Genomic DNA, 21,632 nt, shown 5'->3' on the forward strand with positions numbered 1-21,632 from the left:
CGTCATAATAGCCCAGCGCCCATTCGTGTTTCCATAGTAGGTTAGGTAGGCACGGTAACGGCGCTTAAGGAGACGTGAAAATGATACTTTATTTTTAACCCTCGTGCTGAACTTCAGACACGTGTCCCGTTTAAGGCGATTTATATTTAGAAACGTATTGTTTTATTATCTGCCGTTTTAATGAAGTTAAAATTAGTTAAATGAAAATGTACAGTGTACCTTTTTCTTTATATTTTTTTACTAATCTTTTTTTAACTCCGAAGCAGATTTGATTTTGACAAAGGAAAATTATTCCGTTCCGGTTTTTCATGATTCCGTTCTATTGATAACTATCAAAACGAATAAAAAGCAATAGTTTCTCATAAAAGATGATATAGTCTTAACATTAATTTGCGAAACGCAATATAATATTTATAGTAAGTACATATATAAGTCTTGAGACTTGATTCTAAGGGCGCCAAGAAACTTACTACCTTATGAACTATAGTCTATTACTTATGTAAAGTCGGTCATTAATTCACTTAGCTGTTGACGTCACAGTAATTGATTCGAAAGGCAAGCCCACGAGTTAACCTGTAGCTCTAAGTGATTTTGTTATATGCAACAGTCCGCTGCCGCGGTCTTTTTGCAAAGGGATTGGTTAACCTGTCGGATCCCAAGACTCAAATCTGAGCCACAAAGGTTAGTGACCTTTCATACAAACAACATTTTTTTTGTATGAAAAGTCACTAACCTTTTGTGGCTCAGATTTCAGCCGTGGGATCCGACAGGTTAAAGGGATTATTTTTTACACATATTTTTTAAATCTACTTCTTTCTATACATTGCCCAATAACACATCAGTCTCAAATTATTTTTGTAACATAAGACAGTTTGCCCCAAATGAGTACACCGTACGTAAATAGCAAATCAAAGTAACCATAATAAACAGTATCACGCACATAGTAACGCAAAGGCTGCACAGCTTGCTAATATGGGATTAATATTCCAACTACTAGAAAATACAAAAAAGGAACCTCGCCTTGCTACACAAAAGTTAAATCAGGGGAACACTTGTGATTCCGCCCGTCATGAAAAAAAAAGCCTTTGACCTGAAAACCATGCTAAATCTCCATGGTGTATTGTGTTATGAAAAGATTTCAGAACCTATACAAAAAAAGAGAAATGACAACTGCACGATAATCGATCGCTGTCCAAATGCCATTAAAAATTCTGTGGAGGTTTCGTACTGAGCCTGGCAAGTATGTTTTTATGGGCGGCCTCATGAAGTCTCCTTTTCATAATTCCTTCACCCGTCACTCTATCGGTATTATATATGGTTAGTATTACTTAACCATATCCATATAGCGCCCATTGTGAAGGCGGTTTTGGTCTCGACTCAACATACGGTACATGCCAAGGCCGCAACCTTGGAGTATGCTGTGTTGTTACAGGAATCAATGTTGAAGCTTGTGCTCGGTACGGATATTAGAACTTTTCTGGTGTTTCACTGGTTATTAGCTATTTGCTTTTTATCCTTATTAAGTATTATCATTTGTCTCTTTTTTTTGTATCATAATTTAGATAATTTATTTTTATTACCTGGTCTATATGTACAAACCGGAAACTAGAAATTCTTAATCTTATTAACTGCGATTGCACTTACCTATGCTGCAGGCTAGTACATTAAGCGGGATTTGGTAAGTAGATCGAGTTAGCTAATCAAACCTGAATGTAATCTAGATACTGATTACTAATATGCAAGATTAACCTACTAATTTGTCGTTCGTTGGATTTGAAAGAAACTTAAAATTTTGTATTTCGCAAACGAAAGCCTAAGGTGAAAAATAGTTTTGTAGGAACTAAGCCAGTAGTGAGAGTCAACACAGACAGGTAGACGGACGAGACAGTCAAACTATATAGATTGCTTGTTTAACTATGAACCCCTAAGCCAGCGGTCGGCAACCAGCGGCCCGCGAACCTCTCACTTGCGGCCCGCGAGCCTCCCTGGCTATTTTGTATGTAATATTGACAAATGAAAATGTCTGATAAAGTCATAAATATTAACAAAGTGCGGCCCGCGTCCACTTCGTTAACTGCTATGTGGCCCTTGGCTGCTAAAAGGTTGCCGACCGCTGCCCTAACAAGAGTCAAGGCATCAAGAAAGTTAGCGAAGACTAAGACTTATGAGTAAAACTAAGATAAATTGTGCCCAAAGAGAACATTGACATTCTGGCATTTTATGAGCCATTTCTGTAGTGCTAGTTTTTAGTTTAATACATATTAGTAACGAAACTATCATGGTAATCTACTTTTAAATGTCATTTTATCGAGTCGATCACTGTTCGTGACCAAGCTAATCCACGAGACAGCATTAACTTTATGACTAACTTTCCGTCTAAATGACCCACAAATGGCGCATAAATTATAAAAGACTGAACTAATAAAACTACTGCTAACCTGATTATGGCAAAGTAGTTGAACCAACAAAGAACTGTAACAAAAGCTGTGTAAAGTTTTGCTGAATGAAGTATCAACTATCTACATCGAGGGTTAATATATCTAGCTACAGTACCTACTAATACACACCTCCTACCTTTTAATTAATGGTATTTAACTTATAAATCAAGGACATTCAAGGTAAAGTCGATTATAATAACATGTAACAAATTTTAGTACGAAGTTATATTTCTAAAAACTACAACAATTATATTACGATATTTCTACGCGAGCATTATAAGGAGTATTGATAGTGACGGCAATTAGATATAGAAATAGAGTTCTGTATAGATTTTAGATTCTCACTTCCGTTCTATTTTGAGACAATTGAATACATTAATCCTAGAGGGAGATTTTTTTTCTGACAGTGATTTAAGCACGTAAAAGTCAAATGCTGCTTCTTAAATCTGGCATTGTATCCTTCAGATTAGAATGTAAACATTTAAGAAAAGTTAAAAACTTGCAAACTGTTCGATTCTCTGAAACGGAATAATGCCTTAGTACTACGTACTAAAGTTATTTCATGTGAGAAATGTTGTAATACCGTTCACAGTGATTTATATTTCTAAAAGGTCAATTTGAGCACGTTCATATTTTACCCACGCCATAAAATTATGGCTAAAATTAGCGTACAAATTTATGGTAATATTTAAACTAAAATTAGCGTGCTACTAATAAAACACATTTCAATCTGATAAAAAAAACTACCGTGTGTAAGTTAGTCACGCCTTTCATACAAATGAGGCATCTAAATATAGTAGTACATATTTATAATTTGCAAAGGTCATGCTGCTTAGGCCTTGTTGTGAAGTTTATGACCCACTGAGGGAACGTAAACCGTGGGATTTGTTGTATAATGAAGCCATTTCTAGTTTACTGCCGAGAAATTAATATTGCCGGCACTTTGAATACTTATACTTGGCCCGTGGACGATATGGGAACGGACGTTTTAAGACAATTTGAATGGGAAGAGACGATTGGACGAAGGTAAGGGACAATTAAAGAGCCATTGAATTTTAATTGCTTCGGAAGTTTTCTACTTAGTTTCGTATCGTATGAGTACATATAGCTATGTGACAAAGTTTTGTCTTTCTGGGTCTCAGGAGGCTAGGCAAAGGGAAGTCCACGCTCTACAATGTAATGGAAATAATTGTAATTTATTAAAGCTACATTGTCATCGCTGTACAATCAAATTGCTGAATGGGGAATGAAATGAAATAATGGCTATGATATTTTAAATGCTTTGTCATTGCCATAATGTTTATGGTTTGAAGTGGGTACAACATTTATCGAATTAATGTTGGTAAATCTTACCAAAATGATTAAATAAAACGGGAGCTGGGAAACTCTGTTTCTGTTTTCTATTACAGTCGCCATCAGATATATCGGAGCGGCCAAGGTGCTCACAAATATCTGAACACGCCTCTATTGTCAAGGCGTTAGAGTGCGTGTTCAGATATTGTGTGAACACCTTGGCCGCTCCGATATATCTGATGGCGACTGTACCTATAGGAGTTTTTTGATGTGAGATGGGTTAGTTTCTTTTTGACGTGATAACGTCTTATAAATCGATAAACACCGGTAGCATGCACGAAAAAGTGTCACGTTGTGGACATAACTCCATGGTAACGTTGTGGACGGATGTCCATGGTAACGTTACGGCCACCTTTTATTATGACGTTATCTTATCATGCAAAATTATCGTCCGTAAACCGACTTTACAGACAACCACATTTTTTTGTATAAAGTTATAACTGTACATCTGTAGACACATAATAGATGTATTATACTCTGTATTTGTATACATAACGTCACATTTAGTAGTAGGTCAGGAAATGAATGCTCAAAAAACGTTGTAGAGGGAAATGCTAGGAACACAATTTTTGACTCCGTAACTTTGTTTAGACTAGTTAGGAGGTGAACATATCAAAAGTCCCCGGCTGTAGCCCCGGTGCTGCGGGGTAGAGGGGGGTAAGAAGGTCGAATTTTTCGGTTTTTCATTGATATCTTGGAAACTTTTCATCTTAGCGACATAACTACTAAGACAAACCGAAAGCTCATAAAATTAGTTACAAGTTTTATCTAGTCAAGTTTTTCGATATCTTGAATAGTTTTTGAGATAGACGCTCTTGAAAGTTTATTTAGGGATTTTAATGTTATCTTGATATCTACATCAGTGATGCTGTTAGGCCATGTTTGGCATCATTTTCGTATAAATCGGTGGTGCTGAATTCATTTGTGGTATCACATTGACACTATTCCGAAGTAAAAACAAAATTAAAAAAATATATATTTTTTAAAATCCCTCTTCACGCTTAAACCGCTGTACCAATTTCGTTGAAATTTGGTACAGAAATAGTTTCAGTCTCGACACAGGACATAGGATAGTTTTTATAGCCAAAAGCATCTTTTGAGGATGTGAAAAGTGGGGTGGAAGTTTGTATGGGGAGTCAGTAACCGCTGAACCGGTTTAGGTGAAATTTAGGATGGTATACATCTGTGATTTAGATGAAAATGATACCTAACATGACTTCAAACTTTACCTTAAGCAGTATTTACCTCAGGAATTCAGTTTCGTCGACGAAGTTGAATTCCCCCCATACTCCATTTCACAACTTTAAAGGATGATTATTGAGATAAAAAGTATCTTATGTCCTGTCTTGGGACTCGAAATTTCTGTATACCAAATTACAATTAAATCGGTTGAGCGGTTTAAGCGTGAAGAGGAATTTAAAAAAAAAGTTATTTGTTTAAAGTTTATATGTTTTTTCTTAGGAATGGTGTCAATGTGATACCAAAAATGAATTCAGCATCCCCGATTTATACGAAAATGATACCAAACACGGCCTAGCACCTTCACTAATGTAGATATCAAGATAAAATTTAAAGCCCTAAATAAACTTTCAAGAGCGGATATCTCAAAAACTATTCAAGATATCGAAAAACTTGACTGAATAAAACTTGTAAGAATTTTTATCAGCTTTTGGTTTGTCTCAGTAGTCATGTCGCTAAGACGCATAGTTTCCAAGATATTAGTGAAAAACCGAGAAATGAGACCTTGTTTCCCCCCTCTCCCCCCCAGCACCGAGGCTACGGCCGGGGACTTTTGATATGTTCACCTCCTAACTAGTCCAAACAAAGTTACGGAGTCAAAAATTGTGTTCCTAGCATTTCCCTCTATAACTTCTTATTTCTTGGCCTATAGGCACTTTGTTAATAATTTGCATGAAAATGTGAAAGTATTCATATTTTATTATGCCCGCATTTGTTATTTAAATATCACATTTCTGGCATTTCACGGTAACCTCGGGTCAAGGTGGCAATTTAGATTCCTAGAATAATAAAAAATACTGACGAGTTTTCGACAAGCATCTGATGTATTTAATTCTTAATGAGACTAAGCTTTAAAGCCAACCTGAACCTGACCCGCCGTAGCATTTTATTTCAAAGAAGTATTTGCCATTTCTGACGAACTTAATTAGATTTTCTACCTAGTATTTTATCCCAGTTGAATAATATTTCTACAAAATCAAATGGAGAAAACTAAAGGTGGTCGCAATTTATTTCTGAGCCTCTTAAAACCCCGCGTACTTGTACAAGTACAAAGTAAAACGAGTTTTAAAAAGTCTTACAGGAATAGAACAGTTCCAAATTCAAAAAGACGGTGCACTTGCTTAGTTAGTCGAAGACCAATCATCATTCAAAACAAAGATGTTAGATGCTAGGCGTATCCCATGAGTAATCCAGGGAATTCCTTATTTGTTATCGTGAAGTCACAACCCTTTGTCTACGCTCGCGAGCTCGTCAAATGTTTATACAACCGAGTCAATATTAGGGCAAATCTAACGTTACTCAAACAAATAATGAGGTTATTATACTTATTATGTACATATTACTTTGATGTTTGTGATTCGGTGCTTAATTATGATTGGGAGGGAAAATAATGATCTTTATTATACAAATAAGTCCCACGCTAAGTTTTATACTATGTCAAGTAAGGAGTGCTCCCGGTACTGGTTTTCTATACAAATACAGTACCGGAACCGGGAATTCCTGGTTCCCGCCATACAAACTCAGTACCGGGAGCATTCCCTAATGTCAAGTATGCGCTCTTATCGGATATGTACCTATGCATTGTCACTGCCAAGTCAGTGAAAAGATTTTAGGTAACTGTCGCAAATCTTTCCAGCTTTTCTTAATATTAAATTACTGTCAACGGGACACTCCAACTATGACAGTACTTAGTATTTTTTCGGTAAAAGGCAAGTTAACCGTTGAATGAGTCAACCTAAGAGAGAATCGCGGGTGACTCATAGTGGTTCACAAGTTTACTAACAACATTTCTAGATTGCTCGCGTTACATTGATTAAATTTTATGAACCATGTGACAAGCGTTGTTGTCATCGGGATCTCCCATTCAATTGCAGGATGTGTGTCACCCCCACATTCACAATCGACCTTCCTTGCATTGAATATGTGAGCTTTAATCCAATTAATCTTCTACCGGTCTGGCCTGATTATGATTACTAGGACAGTTCAGTCTCTTCCATATTCTGATGGGATGCACTATGTACTCGATGCTAGTGGGTCATTGTAGTATCTTATCGCAAGTACTAACTTGACACAATTAACCTATCGCTCCATGATTACACAAAAGACTATACTATGTAATTAAGTTGTATGAGTCACCATCATCATCTTATCCTGCGATGGTCGATTTCCGCTATGGCGGCAGAAGTTGGTTATATTAAGTAATTTCTAATCTCTCTTGGCATTTGGTTCATAGTATATTTACCTCCTGTTACCATGCCTACCTACATCCTACATGACACCCAGCTCAGTGCTAAGTCTATAAGTGTTTTCCTTTTGTTCCAGCCAATAAACAACGCGGACTTCGTCGTACCGGTCGAAATTGACGGCTCCGTGCACCAAGTGTACGTCCTCAAGCGACCGCACGTCGACGAGTTCCTGCGGCGGTGCGGCGAGCTGTACGAGTGCGTGCTGTTCACCGCCTCGCTTGCCAAGTACGCGGATCCCGTGGCCGATCTTCTCGACAGGTTAGTTACACGTTGGGACACTTGAGGCAGATTCCGTGCGCCAAGTGTACGTCCTCAAGCGACCGCACGTCGACGAGTTCCTGCGGCGGTGCGGCGAGCTGTACGAGTGCGTGCTGTTCACCGCCCCGCTCGCCAAGTAAGCGGATCCCGTGGCCGATCTTCTCGACAGGTTAGTTACACGTTAGTGTGCAAGCGTCCTCAAGCGACTGCACGTCGACGAGTTCCTGCGGCGGTGCGGCGAGCTGTACGAGTGCGTGCTGTTCACCGCCCCGCTCGCCAAGTAAGCGGATCCCGTGGCCGATCTTCTCGACAGGTTAGTTACACGTTAGTGTGCAAGCGTCCTCAAGCGACTGCACGTCGACGAGTTCCTGCGGCGGTGCGGCGAGTTGTACGAGTGCGTGCTGTTCACCGCCCCGCTCGCCAAGTAAGCGGATCCCGTGGCCGATCTTCTCGACAGGTTAGTTACACGTTAGTGTGCAAGCGTCCTCAAGCGACTGCACGTCGACGAGTTCCTGCGGCGGTGCGGCGAGTTGTACGAGTGCGTGCTGTTCACCGCCTCGCTCGCCAAGTAAGCGGATCCCGTGGCCGATCTTCTCGACAGGTTAGTTACACGTTGGGACACTTGAGGCAGATTCCCTGCACCAAGTGTACGTCCTCAAGCGACCGCACGTCGACGAGTTCCTGCGGCGGTGCGGCGAGCTGTACGAGTGCGTGCTGTTCACCGCCCCGCTCGCCAAGTAAGCGGATCCCGTGGCAGATCTCCTCGACAGGTTAGTTACACGTTAGTGTGCAAGCGTCCTCAAGCGACCGCACGTCTACGAGTTCCTGCGGCGGTGCGGCGAGTTGTACGAGTGCGTGCTGTTCACCGCCTCTCTCGCCAAGTAAGCGGATCCCGTGGCCGATCTTCTCGCCAGGTAAGTTACAAGTTAGGACCCTTGAGATAGATTCCGTGCTCCCAAGTGTTTAAAGGCCAGGCCACGTCGGCTGCGTGAGCGTAGACGTGCACTTGCGCGTGCCCTAAAATGTTGGAGCCGCGTCCGCACACGTCACGCAAGCGGTGTATCGTCTCTCATAAGGAACTGTATATTACTCCTGTGCGGAATGCATGCACTTATGAGGTTGCCGTCTTGTTCCAGATGGGGCGTGTTCCGGGCGCGCTTGTTCCGGGACAGCTGCGTGTTCCACCGCGGCAACTATGTGAAGGACCTGAACAGCCTGGGCCGGGACCTGCGGCGCGTCGTTATAGTCGACAACTCGCCCGCCTCCTACATATTCCACCCGGACAACGCGGTGAGTAGATCAACGTATCGTAGTTATTAGACATAGACTAGGAATCCTCTAGACCGAGTTAGAGCAATTATTTCATGCAATCGATGATGCCAAAAATGCAGGGGTGCACGAGACGATGTGAGCGAAGTCCCGTGCCGTGATGGGTCCGTTCAAAGACACGGACCTCACACAAAGACACTTTCGACTCTAACATGGAGTAAAACTACCGTATGCGTGGCAGAGGGGGTAGCGCGACTATGCTCAGTCTGGAGGATGTTTTGTCTTTGTTATTTGATAACCCTATAATCTTATACCTTTAAAACGAGCAATTCTTGTATGTTTATTTATTCATATGTATATATATTTCGGGGATCTCTGAATCAGCATCATTGAGTCTAAAGCACAAACTGCGGCCAGAAAGCTGGGCGTCCTAAATAAGGTGAAGCGATACTTCACACCTGGACAGCTTCTAACACTTTACAAAGCTCAAGTCCGGTCGTGTATGGAGTATTGCAGCCACCTGTGGGATGGCTCAGCTAAATACCAACTCGCCGCTTTGGACTCAGTGGAGCGCAGAGCCAGGAGGATGATTGGCGACAAGAAGCTAACGGCTAAGCTTCAGTCTTTGGCCCATCGGCGGAAAGTCGCCAGCCTGTCGGTATTCTACAGGTTGCACTTCGGGGAGTGTGCCCAAGAGCTACACGAGCTTATTCCACCGTCCCCATTCTACCATCGGACTTTTAGACGCACGGCCGGTTTCCATCCTTAGTTGGTAGATATTCCACCAATTCGCACGAAGCGCTTTGCTTCTACTTTCCTTATGCGCACTGTCAAGGAATGGAATTCCTTGCCGGCGTCTATATTTCCGTGTTCTTATAACCCGGCAACCTTCAAATCAAGAGTGAACAGGCACCTTCTGGGCGAGCTCGCTCCATCGTAGGCCACGTCTACGCCTCGGCTAGTCTGTGGCCATGAGTAAGCCCATTCATAATAAAAAAAAAAAAGCTCTAACGATGTCGATGAATTCTGCTATATGATTATTATGATTTGAAAACCGGTTTTCAGGGGCGAAAAATTGATCTAGATAGGTTTTATCTATGGGGAAAAGGCGCATTTTTTGAGTTTTTATATGTTTTCTGAGCAAAAGCTCGGTGTCCCAGATATTATCACATTATAGTGGAATATCCTATAGTTGTACCTACCACGGTTAATCTTTTCCCCCGTCTATATGAATCGGATGAAGGTGAATAACAGGACTCTGATTTGAGCAATTGTTTTGGAGCTGACTTGGCCGACTGTTCCGATCAGTTAATTACATTCAATAATATTGAATAAATCAAATAAATTGTGTATTCCTATTTCCTATCAGCAGCACTACGCTTTGATGTCCGCTTTTGCATGCACCGCTAAATAAATAAAAAGTTTTTTTTACATATAATGCGTATTACGCGTATTTCCAAGGCAACCAATATTGTTTTAGGCAATATTAGGTACCCGATATTGTGTTAGGGTAAATCACTAAGCAACTGTGTCAACAAAGTCAGTTCTTGCCCTTGAACTGCACGCTTTTCATTTTATTACCACAATCACACTAGAACCCACACAAAACCCTATAAAGTCTGTACCATCTATAATGTTAATTGTAAACCTTATTCCAAAAGCATAAGGTCCACCATCGGGCAATTAAAAGGTATAATTCTCTTAGTACTTCGGCGTGGGTGATCTAGACAGACCGCAAACGTAGGTACGTCACGGTCAGAGCAAATCTTAGATAACGCTGATAGTGCCACAATGAATCGTGTGACTAAGACATCGTCCGTATGGCGATAAGTGACAATTGTTTTATATGATGAATGTTGAATATCGATGTTTGTAGATAATACGAATATATCTTACTTTCTCCGTTGGCTCAGCGACCCAAAATGAGACTTGGCCTCCGACACAAGACAACGCCACTTTTCTCGGTCCTGTGCGACCTCTTCCCAATTGTTGACTCGGAAGTTCGCGCGGGTCCGCCTCCACCATATACATATTTAAGTATTTGGAATGTATCTAAGTAGTGTCAAAGTGAATATACTCGCATTTGCAGATGTAGTCTTGCTATTTAAGTCAGTCTCGGTACAAAAAGTACTGAGTTTGATTGAAGTAACATGACAAATACGAACGTTTCACAATACAAACAATTATGCGCTACATCTGTAAATTAGGATAAACCTAACATATAGCATCAATGCAGCGTCGCTTCAAGAGCGGAGGCAGCCAAGTTGAACAGTCAGCTGCAGAAGTTGCTAAGCGGAACATGTGTTCAAAATGCTCTTGACGCGGCTTTATTGTTAAGAGAATAAGAGTGTGTCAAGGTAATTTTGAACACCTCGCCCGCTTAGCAACTTCTGCTGCTGACTGAATTGAATACTCGTATGTGGTACAACCGGAGGTCGTTAGTAAAAATCCTGGATCGCACCAAGCTCTTGATTTTTAGGGTTCCGTACCCAAAGGGTAAAACGGGACCCTATTACTAAGGCTTCGCTGTCCGTCCGTCCGTCCGTCCGTCTGTCACCAGGCTGTATCTCACGAACCGTGATAGCTAGACAGTTGAAATTTTCACAGATGATGTATTTCTGTTGCCGCTATAACAACAAATACTAAAAACAGAATAAAATAAAGATTTAAATGGGGCTCCCATACAACAAACGTGATTTTTGACCAAAGTTAAGCAACGTCGGGAGGGGTCAGTACTTGGATGGGTGACCGTTTTTCTTTTTTGCTTTTTTTTTTTTATTATGGTACGGAACCCTTCGTGCGCGAGTCCGACTCGCACTTGCCCGGTTTTTTTTGTACATTATATCTTTTAAATAATATGCTACCGAGCTAGCCTTGACCAAGGAGAGATAAACCAGGCGCCATCATTAGAGTTGACACGGAGTGATTTTGGTAAAAAACTTGTGTTTGTGGGAACGTTCTCATGTTTTAATCGCATCCATTGTCTATCGATGCGCTAATACGTATTTAGCTAGACAGACAAGTTACTGGTTCCTGAATATATTATAGGTTGAATACAATTGAAATTGACATTGTAATTAACCAATTAAATCATGTTTTAGTTGAAAACATCTTTACCTACTGCTCGATATTTTTTTATTTGTTACGTTACCTACACTTGTATGTTTCGTAATAACTAAAACACAAATATGAGTCAAAAAGGAAAAAAATGAATTGAAAATCGCCTGAGTAGGCTTTTAGAACTTCTATTAATCCCCAGTCAAGTGAGCTATTTCAATACACACGATAAGAGGATTTGTAAGGCCCACCATACGACAAAAAATGCCAGTTTAATTTGTAATCAATGTTGAAGGAAATGTGGTTGAATTTCTTTAGTTTTAAAACGAAACAAAAGAAATTCCATTCAGTTCCAATTGAAAATGGTTTAAATTAGTTTGAAGTAATTACGTACTACGTGTGGGACCATGGGCATTACGATGTTAGAACTCCCAATAATGTTTTTTTTACAATCGCATCTTTTTTCCAATGTCGTAACTAGACGTAAGGTTTATAACGTTATTTACAGCTTGGCAAAAAAGAGTAGAAATTAAAAAGTGGCAACACTGTAGTGTCGTCCCATTTTCTTATATACAGGGCGTCCCACAGCTATGCCACATGGAGGGAAAGTACCCTGAATATTGTAGATGGAACATTTTACTGAAAGAAGACATTATTTTAATTTTAAAAACAATTTAAACTGCATTCATGATTTTTAAATAATTACATGGTTGAACCGGGAATCGAACCCGCTACACGAGAAAAAAAAACACCCTGTAGCTTTTTCATCCCGATCGAAAGGCTTCATCATAAGGATTATTTTTTGCTAAATAACATAGTGTCAGAAACTAAAGGAAGACCATGAATTTTAACATTTGATGTGAAATTTAGCGAAATAATCAAAAGAGAGCGGCTTTGTATTCAACAGAATGACACTCATTTTGAGCATTTGATAAATTAAATTGGTTAATTTGAATTAAAAATGTTAAAATTCATGGGTTTCTTTTTATTACCGACACTATGTTATTTAGCAAAAAATAATCCTTATGATGAAGCCTTTCGATCGGTATGAAAAAGCTACAGGATGTTTTTTTTTCCGTGTAGCGGGTTCGATTCCCGGTTCAACCATGTAATTATTTAAAAATCTATGAATGCAGTTTAAATTTTTTTTTAAACTAAAATAATGTCTTCTTTCAGCAAAATGTTCTATCTACAATATTCAGGGTACTTACCCTCCATGTGGCATAGCTGTGGGACGCCCTGTATATTGGTCTCAAAGGGACGAGACTACAGTGTTGCCACTTTTAAAATGTCTACTCTTTTTGCCAAGTTGTACCTAAACAATTTAGCTATCAAGATAAGTAACGCGTTATTTGTTTTCCAGGTCCCCGTCGCGTCGTGGTTCGACGACATGACAGACTCGGAACTGTTGGACTTGATACCGTTTTTCGAGAAACTGAGCAAGGTGGACAGTGTATACACAGTGTTGCGCAATTCCAACCATCCGTACAACCCCACTCAGAACAACTCGCCGAGCACATAGCCCGGCCCGCCGGCGCGCCGCGCCCGCACGGAGCGGCGGCGCGAGCGGGCCGCAAGAGACGCTCGAGATGCGCGAGTCATGCGCGAGCTGCGCGCGCTGCGCATACACATGCGCGACTGGCACGCGCGAGCTCGCGACGACGCGAGTCTCGAGCGCGCGAGTCTCGAGCTCGCCGCCCCCGCCCCGCCCGCGCCGCACACCTTCCTCGAAACACTCATTAAGAAAGGAGCGAATTTCGTCTTAAGTGCCAATTTTGCCTTCTGGATAGTAAGGACGTTGTTTGTACCTATTTTACAGTTTAGGTATTTCTTAGTGCGTAAGTGGTCAGTATGATGGACTTGTGATTCTATATATATTTTTCACCGGTTTATTTGACTCGCTGTTGAGCTTGCGGTATTATGTGCGTGTTCTTATGTGATCCGACTGTATTTAGGAGATTGACTAACTTAAAAAAAAATTATGTCTTAAAGTACGCATTCGGGTTACCGATACGATAAATGAATTTGCAATTTTTTTCCAATGACAACCTTTTTATATCGAGCTTGGGATCAAATATAAATAAGTTAGATATTTTTACCTAAAACGTCTTAGCGGACGCGATCATTCATTAAAAAATATTTCACAATATTTTAATTATACTATAGATTGCATCTTTGACTCTAAATAAAATCTGAATCGATGGACTTTTAATCGCTTATCTCAAAATCGATGTGTTCCCGTACTGTACAATTGTAAATATTAAAGTTTTTATATACTACAGCTGATAGCTTCAATCATATAGGTATATCGGAATCATGGTAGTGTACATATAGTTAAATGAAATAATATAAGCAGGCAGAAATGCACTTAAGGTGAATTTAATCGCACTACCCGAGGTCGTTGTTGCAGTCAAAAATGAAATAAAACAATATAAATGAATTATTTTAAATAATTATTTTAGTTATCGCTTATAAAATTGACTCTTCCAATAATTTGACATACAAATTATAATTTTAATTTATTTTATCGCTTAATTTTACTACTTAAAATAAAAATGTTAACCCAATTGAAGCACTTAGTGTTACATAGCCTGAGTAAGGTTTGTGCACATTAGACGTAATTTTGTAACGTATTGTTACTATAGGTGTATATTTATTGTGTACATACCTTGGTGTTTACCGTTAAGGCACTACGGACTTATCTTTAACAGTCCTCGTTACCCTGCGTACTTGTACAAGTACAAATTCAATTCGAGTTTTGAACTTAAGTATAGAAGTAAATGAAAGTTAGAAATTCAAAGGTGTATAAATTTTCTTAGGTCTTACCAGGTTAAGGCAAATGAACCTTCGAATGCCTGTTATAATCCACCTATAATAGATAATATAATTAAATTTCAATCATATGCAAAACACGGTAGCTATCCACCAAAAGCCAATCTAAGTTTAAACGAAATAACACTTTCTGAATACTTGCGTTAAGGTCTCAAATGTCTTGAAGATCACGTAGCTGAAGATAAGTTCGTGGTGTCACACAGTTCCCAATGCATTGACGACAATAAACGTCATTCGAGTGTCATACAAATCATTATAATGTAATTTATTGAATATGTTTATATTGAACACGGGTGGTCAGTTCAATTTGGCATCTTAATGTATTAACTCTGCTCTCATATAAATCTTTAGCTATTTCTAAATCCGATTTATGTCTGAATTAATAAAGTCCATTTCCGAAAAAAGAAATTCTAAAGTAAATCATGATGTTGTGGTAAACTGCAAAAATATTTTCTTATGCAAGAATGCTTGGAATTGCTTTTAAATAAGTTGCTTTTTCCTTAAATTGCGAGGAAAACTACGGACGATATTATATCACGCGATAGTCATTATCCATCTTTATTTAACACTTATACTATTAACACGGCGTGACAAGGACGGATTCTTGCATGCGACAAGGAAAAATCACCAGATGTCCTTCAGAAAGAACAAATTCTCGCGTGTTTAATTGCTATATTATTAACTTAAAATAATGATTCAACATCTTGCATGGCAACAAACGTCATGGTAGGTATATAATTTCGAATTTAAAAAGTGATATTCACGTTCTATGAGAGCAGAACACCGCACGTATTTTTATGTCATCTCAGTATTAACCTAGTGTAATAATCGATGCCATAAAACAATGAATGGTAGATATACGCATACTTATGTCGTCATAATTGTAAAATACTACCTGTTAATCTCTCAATCGCGTGTCACGAGAAAATGTGATCATTATTATGTACTCTACAAAGGCTTTCGCAATATAGTTGATTTGATACGAGCTCGAGGTTAACAGTGTTATAAATATTGACTGTCTAAATTTAAAATAACTTTAATAGTGGAATAGGATTATTTGCAACAAGAAATCATGCGTTTTGGGATTTGGGACAAGAGTGGATACTTTTTGGAGCGCTGGACATTCGTACCCAAAAGATACCCCTCTTTGACACAAGTTGATAGTATCTGGCACATACAAGCTAGCGTGCGAACGAGTATGAATAGTTATCGTTTATTTTCTTGTTGTAAATGTATTGATCGCGGCATAACTAAAGTAACATAGTGTAGACCTTTGACAATGATCGATCAGAAGAATTGAATACTTGCAACTGTTTTAACATATTGTTTTCGTCAATATACAGCTATTTCGTAAATTGACATCCTTTATAAGGTACAAATAGTTCTTTAAAAGGCATCTAAGACGTCAGTTAGCAAAACAGTTTCGGTATTAACCTTTGGACCGCCACAAACGGCTGTGGCAATCATCGGAAAGTCTTGTCAAAGACGCCAACGACGACTACAGCCGTCAGTTTCGCCAATGCAATAGAGACTTACGCGGGACTTCGTAAAGTTCAATTTCGCTTAAATAATCGCGATCGCCTGGCTTTCGGGGCACGGCATATTCTTTCGCCGTCTGGCTTTCAAAAGGTTAACAATTCAATTATTTGTTCTTCGTAAAGGACATCAGGCTTAACCTTTTGAACGCCAAACGGCGCATCCATTTGCCGTGCCACTGACGCCACGGGGGTAAATTTGAGTTGTTGTGAATAAATAATACCAACCTAAAAGTGGGGTGTTTTCCACTGGATTTTCATCAAAAAACGATCGACGCCAAATGCCGTCTTTGGCGTCGTTGTCACGATATTGCGTTGACGTCAATTGCCGTCTTTGGCGTTCAAAAGGTTAATTTTATAGAAAAGGTAATTACGTCATTTAATATTGTCTATACTTTAGCACCGCGAGCTATTCCTAAGACATCCAACGCCATACTGAACTTATGACCTATGCCTTTCTAAAATATAAATAAAACGACTTTAAAAAAAACTGTCCCAGATCGCACTAAATTCAAAATTGTAACATTTTTATAAAGATTCGATTAATTAGGTAAACAAAATGGTGCTTTCAGTATTAGTTGTGTAAGCGGCGACTATAAGAGTTCTATAGTACCTACTAGAAACGCACATCTAACTCTAAATTGGTTCGATTCGATAATTGCGGGCAGAGGTTGTGAACAAACAAATTCAAATGCAGTAATTTTACATACTTTATTTAGATGATTTTGTCTAGAAATTATTTTGATTTTTGATTTCATTCTCTCAATGAGCCTTCTGTTCTAAGCAGGACGAAATGACAAGAATTGAAAATAAATCACAAATAAGATTTTTGGAATAAAGCTTCTTAATTAATATTTCCCATTCCTTTTTAAACTATCTACTATTCTGTGAAATCTTCATTTTGGCATCAAGCCATCTATTTATTGATTTATATTAGTTGCTTAGCAAAATGGTTTTATTGTTTTTTTTTTATGTAATGTTTTTAAACAATATCAATATATTATTGTTTTAGTAGCGACATAATAAAAAGAGAAACGTAGGTCTTCTTTAGGAAAACTTACTAATGCGCAATTTCCTTTCAATTTTAATGTATAATTTCTCTGAACACTTAAAACGGACGTCCAATAACAGCCGCCTTTAGAATCACCTTAAGATACCACAATTTTAAATATTCGCATTAAAGCAGTTTCTATTAGGATGGCTTACTTACCTCTTTTTACTATGTTAGCGCTGTACATAAGATTTTAAAAACAGAACGCATCTTAAATCGATATAAACCGATTCATTTTCACGATTGAATGTAAATGTTAGTTTGTTATTTAGTACTATGCTGGTGTATGTATGTACTATACATATGTTTTATTAGATATACGCAAATGCTAGTTGTAACCTGTCCTATGTAGGGTAAAGTCCTTCCAGAGTGTGCTGGCTTGCGGCCTGTAGTCATTTTATTACAAATTAATGGCCTGTGCACACCGGCTGCGTGTGCGTGACGTGCACGTGCGCGTGCGGCGTTGTAGTATACAGATCCTTATGAGAGATGACACACCGCTTGCGTGACGTGTGCGTGTGCGGCTCCAACATTTTAGCGCACGTCACGCACACGCAAGCCGGTGTGGCTCGGCCTTAAATGTAATTTAGAGTACATATGGTCCTATTTTCCCGCTCTAGTGCGTGAAATAGCACTTTTCGTGCGCATGTCAAAAGTTTAAAAGGCCATATGTACTGTAAAACGTTGTACGATACACGTGCGAATAGGTAATTCGCATTTCCTCTTTTCCGCACTTGTATCGTAGATAACTATTTCGAAGTTATTCTAGCATATTTAGGCATAACCAAATTCCCGCTTAAACAGAAGTGATGTTCTTCGTAAAGCACATATCTTTAAAATGATATATAAATTAATTTATCAATATTTTGTACTTATGGGTTATGGCTAGACGAATATATGTTTTACAATACGTATCCTCTAGCCGCCCGGACGTCAAAACATGCCAATACAAATGCAATTTTGATTTGTCAGAATGAAGATTCAAATTAGAATGGAACGAGAGACCTTTTTATAGGCCTGGGCGGCTATAGGGTATGGCTATTTAGGTATTTGGCATAGTCGAATAAAACATGGTCTTCTCTTCCCAGAGTGACACAAGCCTACGTCACAATAACATGGCCGCTATATATAGCGCTATCGCATATTATTATATAGCGCTGTCGCATGATAACGTAGGCTTGTGTCAGTCACGTGACCACGAAAAGACGGGAAGAGAGTACCAGGCGGAGTATATTATTATACCATGGGTATTTGGTATTTTCCCAATCGCAAATGCCCGTTTTGACTCGGGTCGCAGGCGTCATCGGTAGATCACGGTAGATGGCATTTATTTGTAAGCATTAACAGTAGAGGTAGGATGTTATAGTAATATATACGTTGATTTCTCTAGTTATAAGAATTCTGTTGTTGGAATGACGCGTTTTTTAAAACAAATTTAACTTACTAGAAACACTCCCCGTGAATACCTTACTTAGATTATACTTTTTATTATGTATTTGACTATTTTTGACTACAAATCGTCCGAAATGTTATTTAGGTAAAAAGAGATAATTGTTAATTTCATTTTAATGATGCATGCAATAAAAATTGATTGATATTTTGCTATTAATCGTATATGTAATGAAATAAATTTATTTTATGTCTAACATTATTTAGAGATTTTGTGGATTCGTCGTTGTATCATTATTATATTTTTTATTATTGTAAATTAACATTGGTTTTTAAGGTTCAGTTTTGATTGAACGATCAATTAACATGACTTGGATATTTGTTGACTTTTAATGGAGTTTTAGGCTTATTCTGACCGTTGACAGAATGGATCTTTATGAAAACATGTGACTATAATCATGAGTTACGATTATAAATAGTATGTTTATGTATATAAGGCGGTTATCAGTATCACGTCGCTCCGGTGTGCGAGCGGGACGTCGTTATAATACGCGCATACCGTTGTATCGCTCTAACATCGGGGCGACGTGCGAATCCCATCCAGTGTCATAACCGCCTGACAATTGAGAAAACTATTATTGAGTGCCCGTAAGGGCTATAAGTTACAGTACAGTTACCTTGTTTTATTTTAATTCATGTAACTAAAATTCACAAGGATTCACTCAAGTCAATTTTAGATAGCGGTGCTTCGAACAATTAATGTATTTGAATTACATGGAACGGCCATATACATAGATCCATCCATTATATTGCAAATTATGTTTCGCAGACATTTTCATTTTCTAATATAATTTGCTTGTAAACAAAGTACAAATCAGAAGGCAAAGCGAACAAATAGTCTTTTAAAGTAATATGTCCTTATGCTCCCCATAATGTTTATCAATGGAACATTCTCGAAATTCTTGCCTCTAGGTTAAAATTGTATAAATACTCTAAATTTTTATACCGCAAAATAATCTTACTTATTAAGTCACCACTGCCCTTTTTAACACATTGGATGGCATGGTCAAATTTTTGGGGGTTACTAGGAAGAAATATGCTCAGGTTTATGCGTAACTAATGCTTAACAGAATTTAGAATGATTATTGTGTAGTTGCCCTTATCGTCCTAGGGCCCAGCGGTACAAATAAAAAATTTCCAAAAATGCCATTGAAATTAGAACCTTATGGTGTAGGAAATAGAGTTGATTTTGGGTTGTTTGAAATTTGAACGAAACAAAGCAAAAGCGACTCTTCCAATTGAATATGATTTAAATTTCATCGAACAGAAAAGGTACTATAGGTAGGACCTTGGGCTTTAGGAGGATATGAATGAAAAAATTAACTTATAGGTAAATAACTTGAGATATTAGATATCTCTGTAGAGTAGATAACGTAATAATTAGCGTCATTGGTCACACTAACGTATCGCGTGTAATTTAGTATTATTCAAGGTACGAAGTACGTATATGACCATGGAAAGGACACGAATAATGTTATAAATTAGTTATGCAGCGACCCTTGCCATTCAACTGTGTCGTGCAAACGTGTTAACCGCTTTAAAATACTTAGATTCCACGGAAAAAGTGACTGTAGTAAATTTAGCTGTAACTGCAAAATCCAACCGTATGTCTATCCAACATAAGGTTGAAGTTAAAATTGTATTTCAATGGACTATGGTCGCTTTGTCCGTGAATCTGTTTTCGTTAGTGATTTGCAGCTATTACCACCCCATTCAAGGCCACTAAAGTGCGGTATTCTGAAATTCCTTAGCTTAACACATTGCAATATACATAGATTTAAAGAAATAATCGCATTGTGGTGTACCTTTTAGATGGCTAAGTTTCTTACAGCAGATTGGCGACATACCTATTTAGATTTTAAAATGCATTCATCATTACGTGTCTTATCATGTAAACAAACAAATGTCAAATATAAATAAAAAACTTTGCATAGTAACTCGTACTGTCAGATGTTTTTGAGGTGATCCGTTCCGTTACCGCGATTATTGATGAAAATCTTATCAGAAATTATATTTTTCAGTGGTTATTTGGTTGATTTAAATACTTTGTCAGTTTCTTTAATTATACAACAACATTTTAAGTGATGATTCCAGAGAAGTGTGATAATGTCTTCGAGAAGTGTTTGTTTACATGATATGACAAGTAAGGTTGAATACACTTTAAGTACTTACATAAATCAGACTCAGTGTCGGTTCCGTATTTTATAAAATGTTGAGTTAATATTTTGAGTGAATCACACATCTTTTTTTTTTATCTTTAAGGTACCTCATAATGCGTAATAAAATTGATTGAACAATGAATGTAAACAATAAGCCATTGTAGATAGCAATATGTACAGCATTGGACGGTATTACGGTATCAGTACCTATCTGGACGCAAGTGAGAGGACTATAAGTATATGTATGTGTTAGCCGCGGCAATAGGATCGAGTAGCTAGGTAACGTTTACCTGAGACGAAATTTATATAATGGTGTACATTTTTGATATGATGTTGTACAAAAGAGACATTTGGTATGTTATTTTATAGGAATGAAATAAATAGCCTTAATAAACAATGTTTTGTATTATTCACTTTCCACTACGGTTTTCATTGTGTCCTTTACAAATCATAATATCATCATCATCATCATCTCAGCCATAAGACGTTCACTGCTGAACATAAGCCTCCACCTAGGATCTCCATACGTGCCGGTTGGAAGCGACCCGCATCCAGCGTCTTCCGGCGACCTTAACAAGGTTGTCTGTCCATCATAATATAAGGCCTTTTAAAGAGACATATGGTTGGGCCTTCCTTATTATTGACGTTTTCAAAAGTTAAATAAGGATTCAGTTTTTCCTTGCGTAATTAGGTACGAAGCCCTAGATCCCTAGAAGTAGGTACATAGTATAATTTCTGACGATGAG

At 38.4% G+C, this 21,632-nt stretch overlaps 1 protein-coding gene across 2 annotated transcripts in view; it reads left to right on the top strand.

Moving 5' to 3' along the window:
• LOC134663532 (carboxy-terminal domain RNA polymerase II polypeptide A small phosphatase 1) overlaps window positions 1-21,283 on the top strand; it is a 36,057-nt gene extending 14,774 nt beyond the window's left edge. The window contains exons 3-6 of one of the 2 annotated variants that reach the window (XR_010098150.1): window positions 7,353-7,534; window positions 8,671-8,824; window positions 13,224-15,079; window positions 15,447-21,283. Coding sequence is in view for 1 of the 2 variants with exons in the window: in XM_063519927.1 (XP_063375997.1) it covers window positions 7,353-7,534; window positions 8,671-8,824; window positions 13,224-13,382 (495 nt within the window). In the remaining variant the exon portion in view is untranslated. Of the gene's footprint in view, window positions 1-7,352; window positions 7,535-8,670; window positions 8,825-13,223 lie in introns of both variants that reach the window. The other variant, XM_063519927.1, reaches the window with a different exon arrangement.
• Window positions 21,284-21,632: the final 349 nt, after the last annotated feature.

This window comes from Cydia fagiglandana, chromosome 4, assembly GCF_963556715.1.
Source record: "Cydia fagiglandana chromosome 4, ilCydFagi1.1, whole genome shotgun sequence".
Taxonomy (NCBI): Eukaryota; Metazoa; Arthropoda; class Insecta; order Lepidoptera; family Tortricidae; genus Cydia; species Cydia fagiglandana.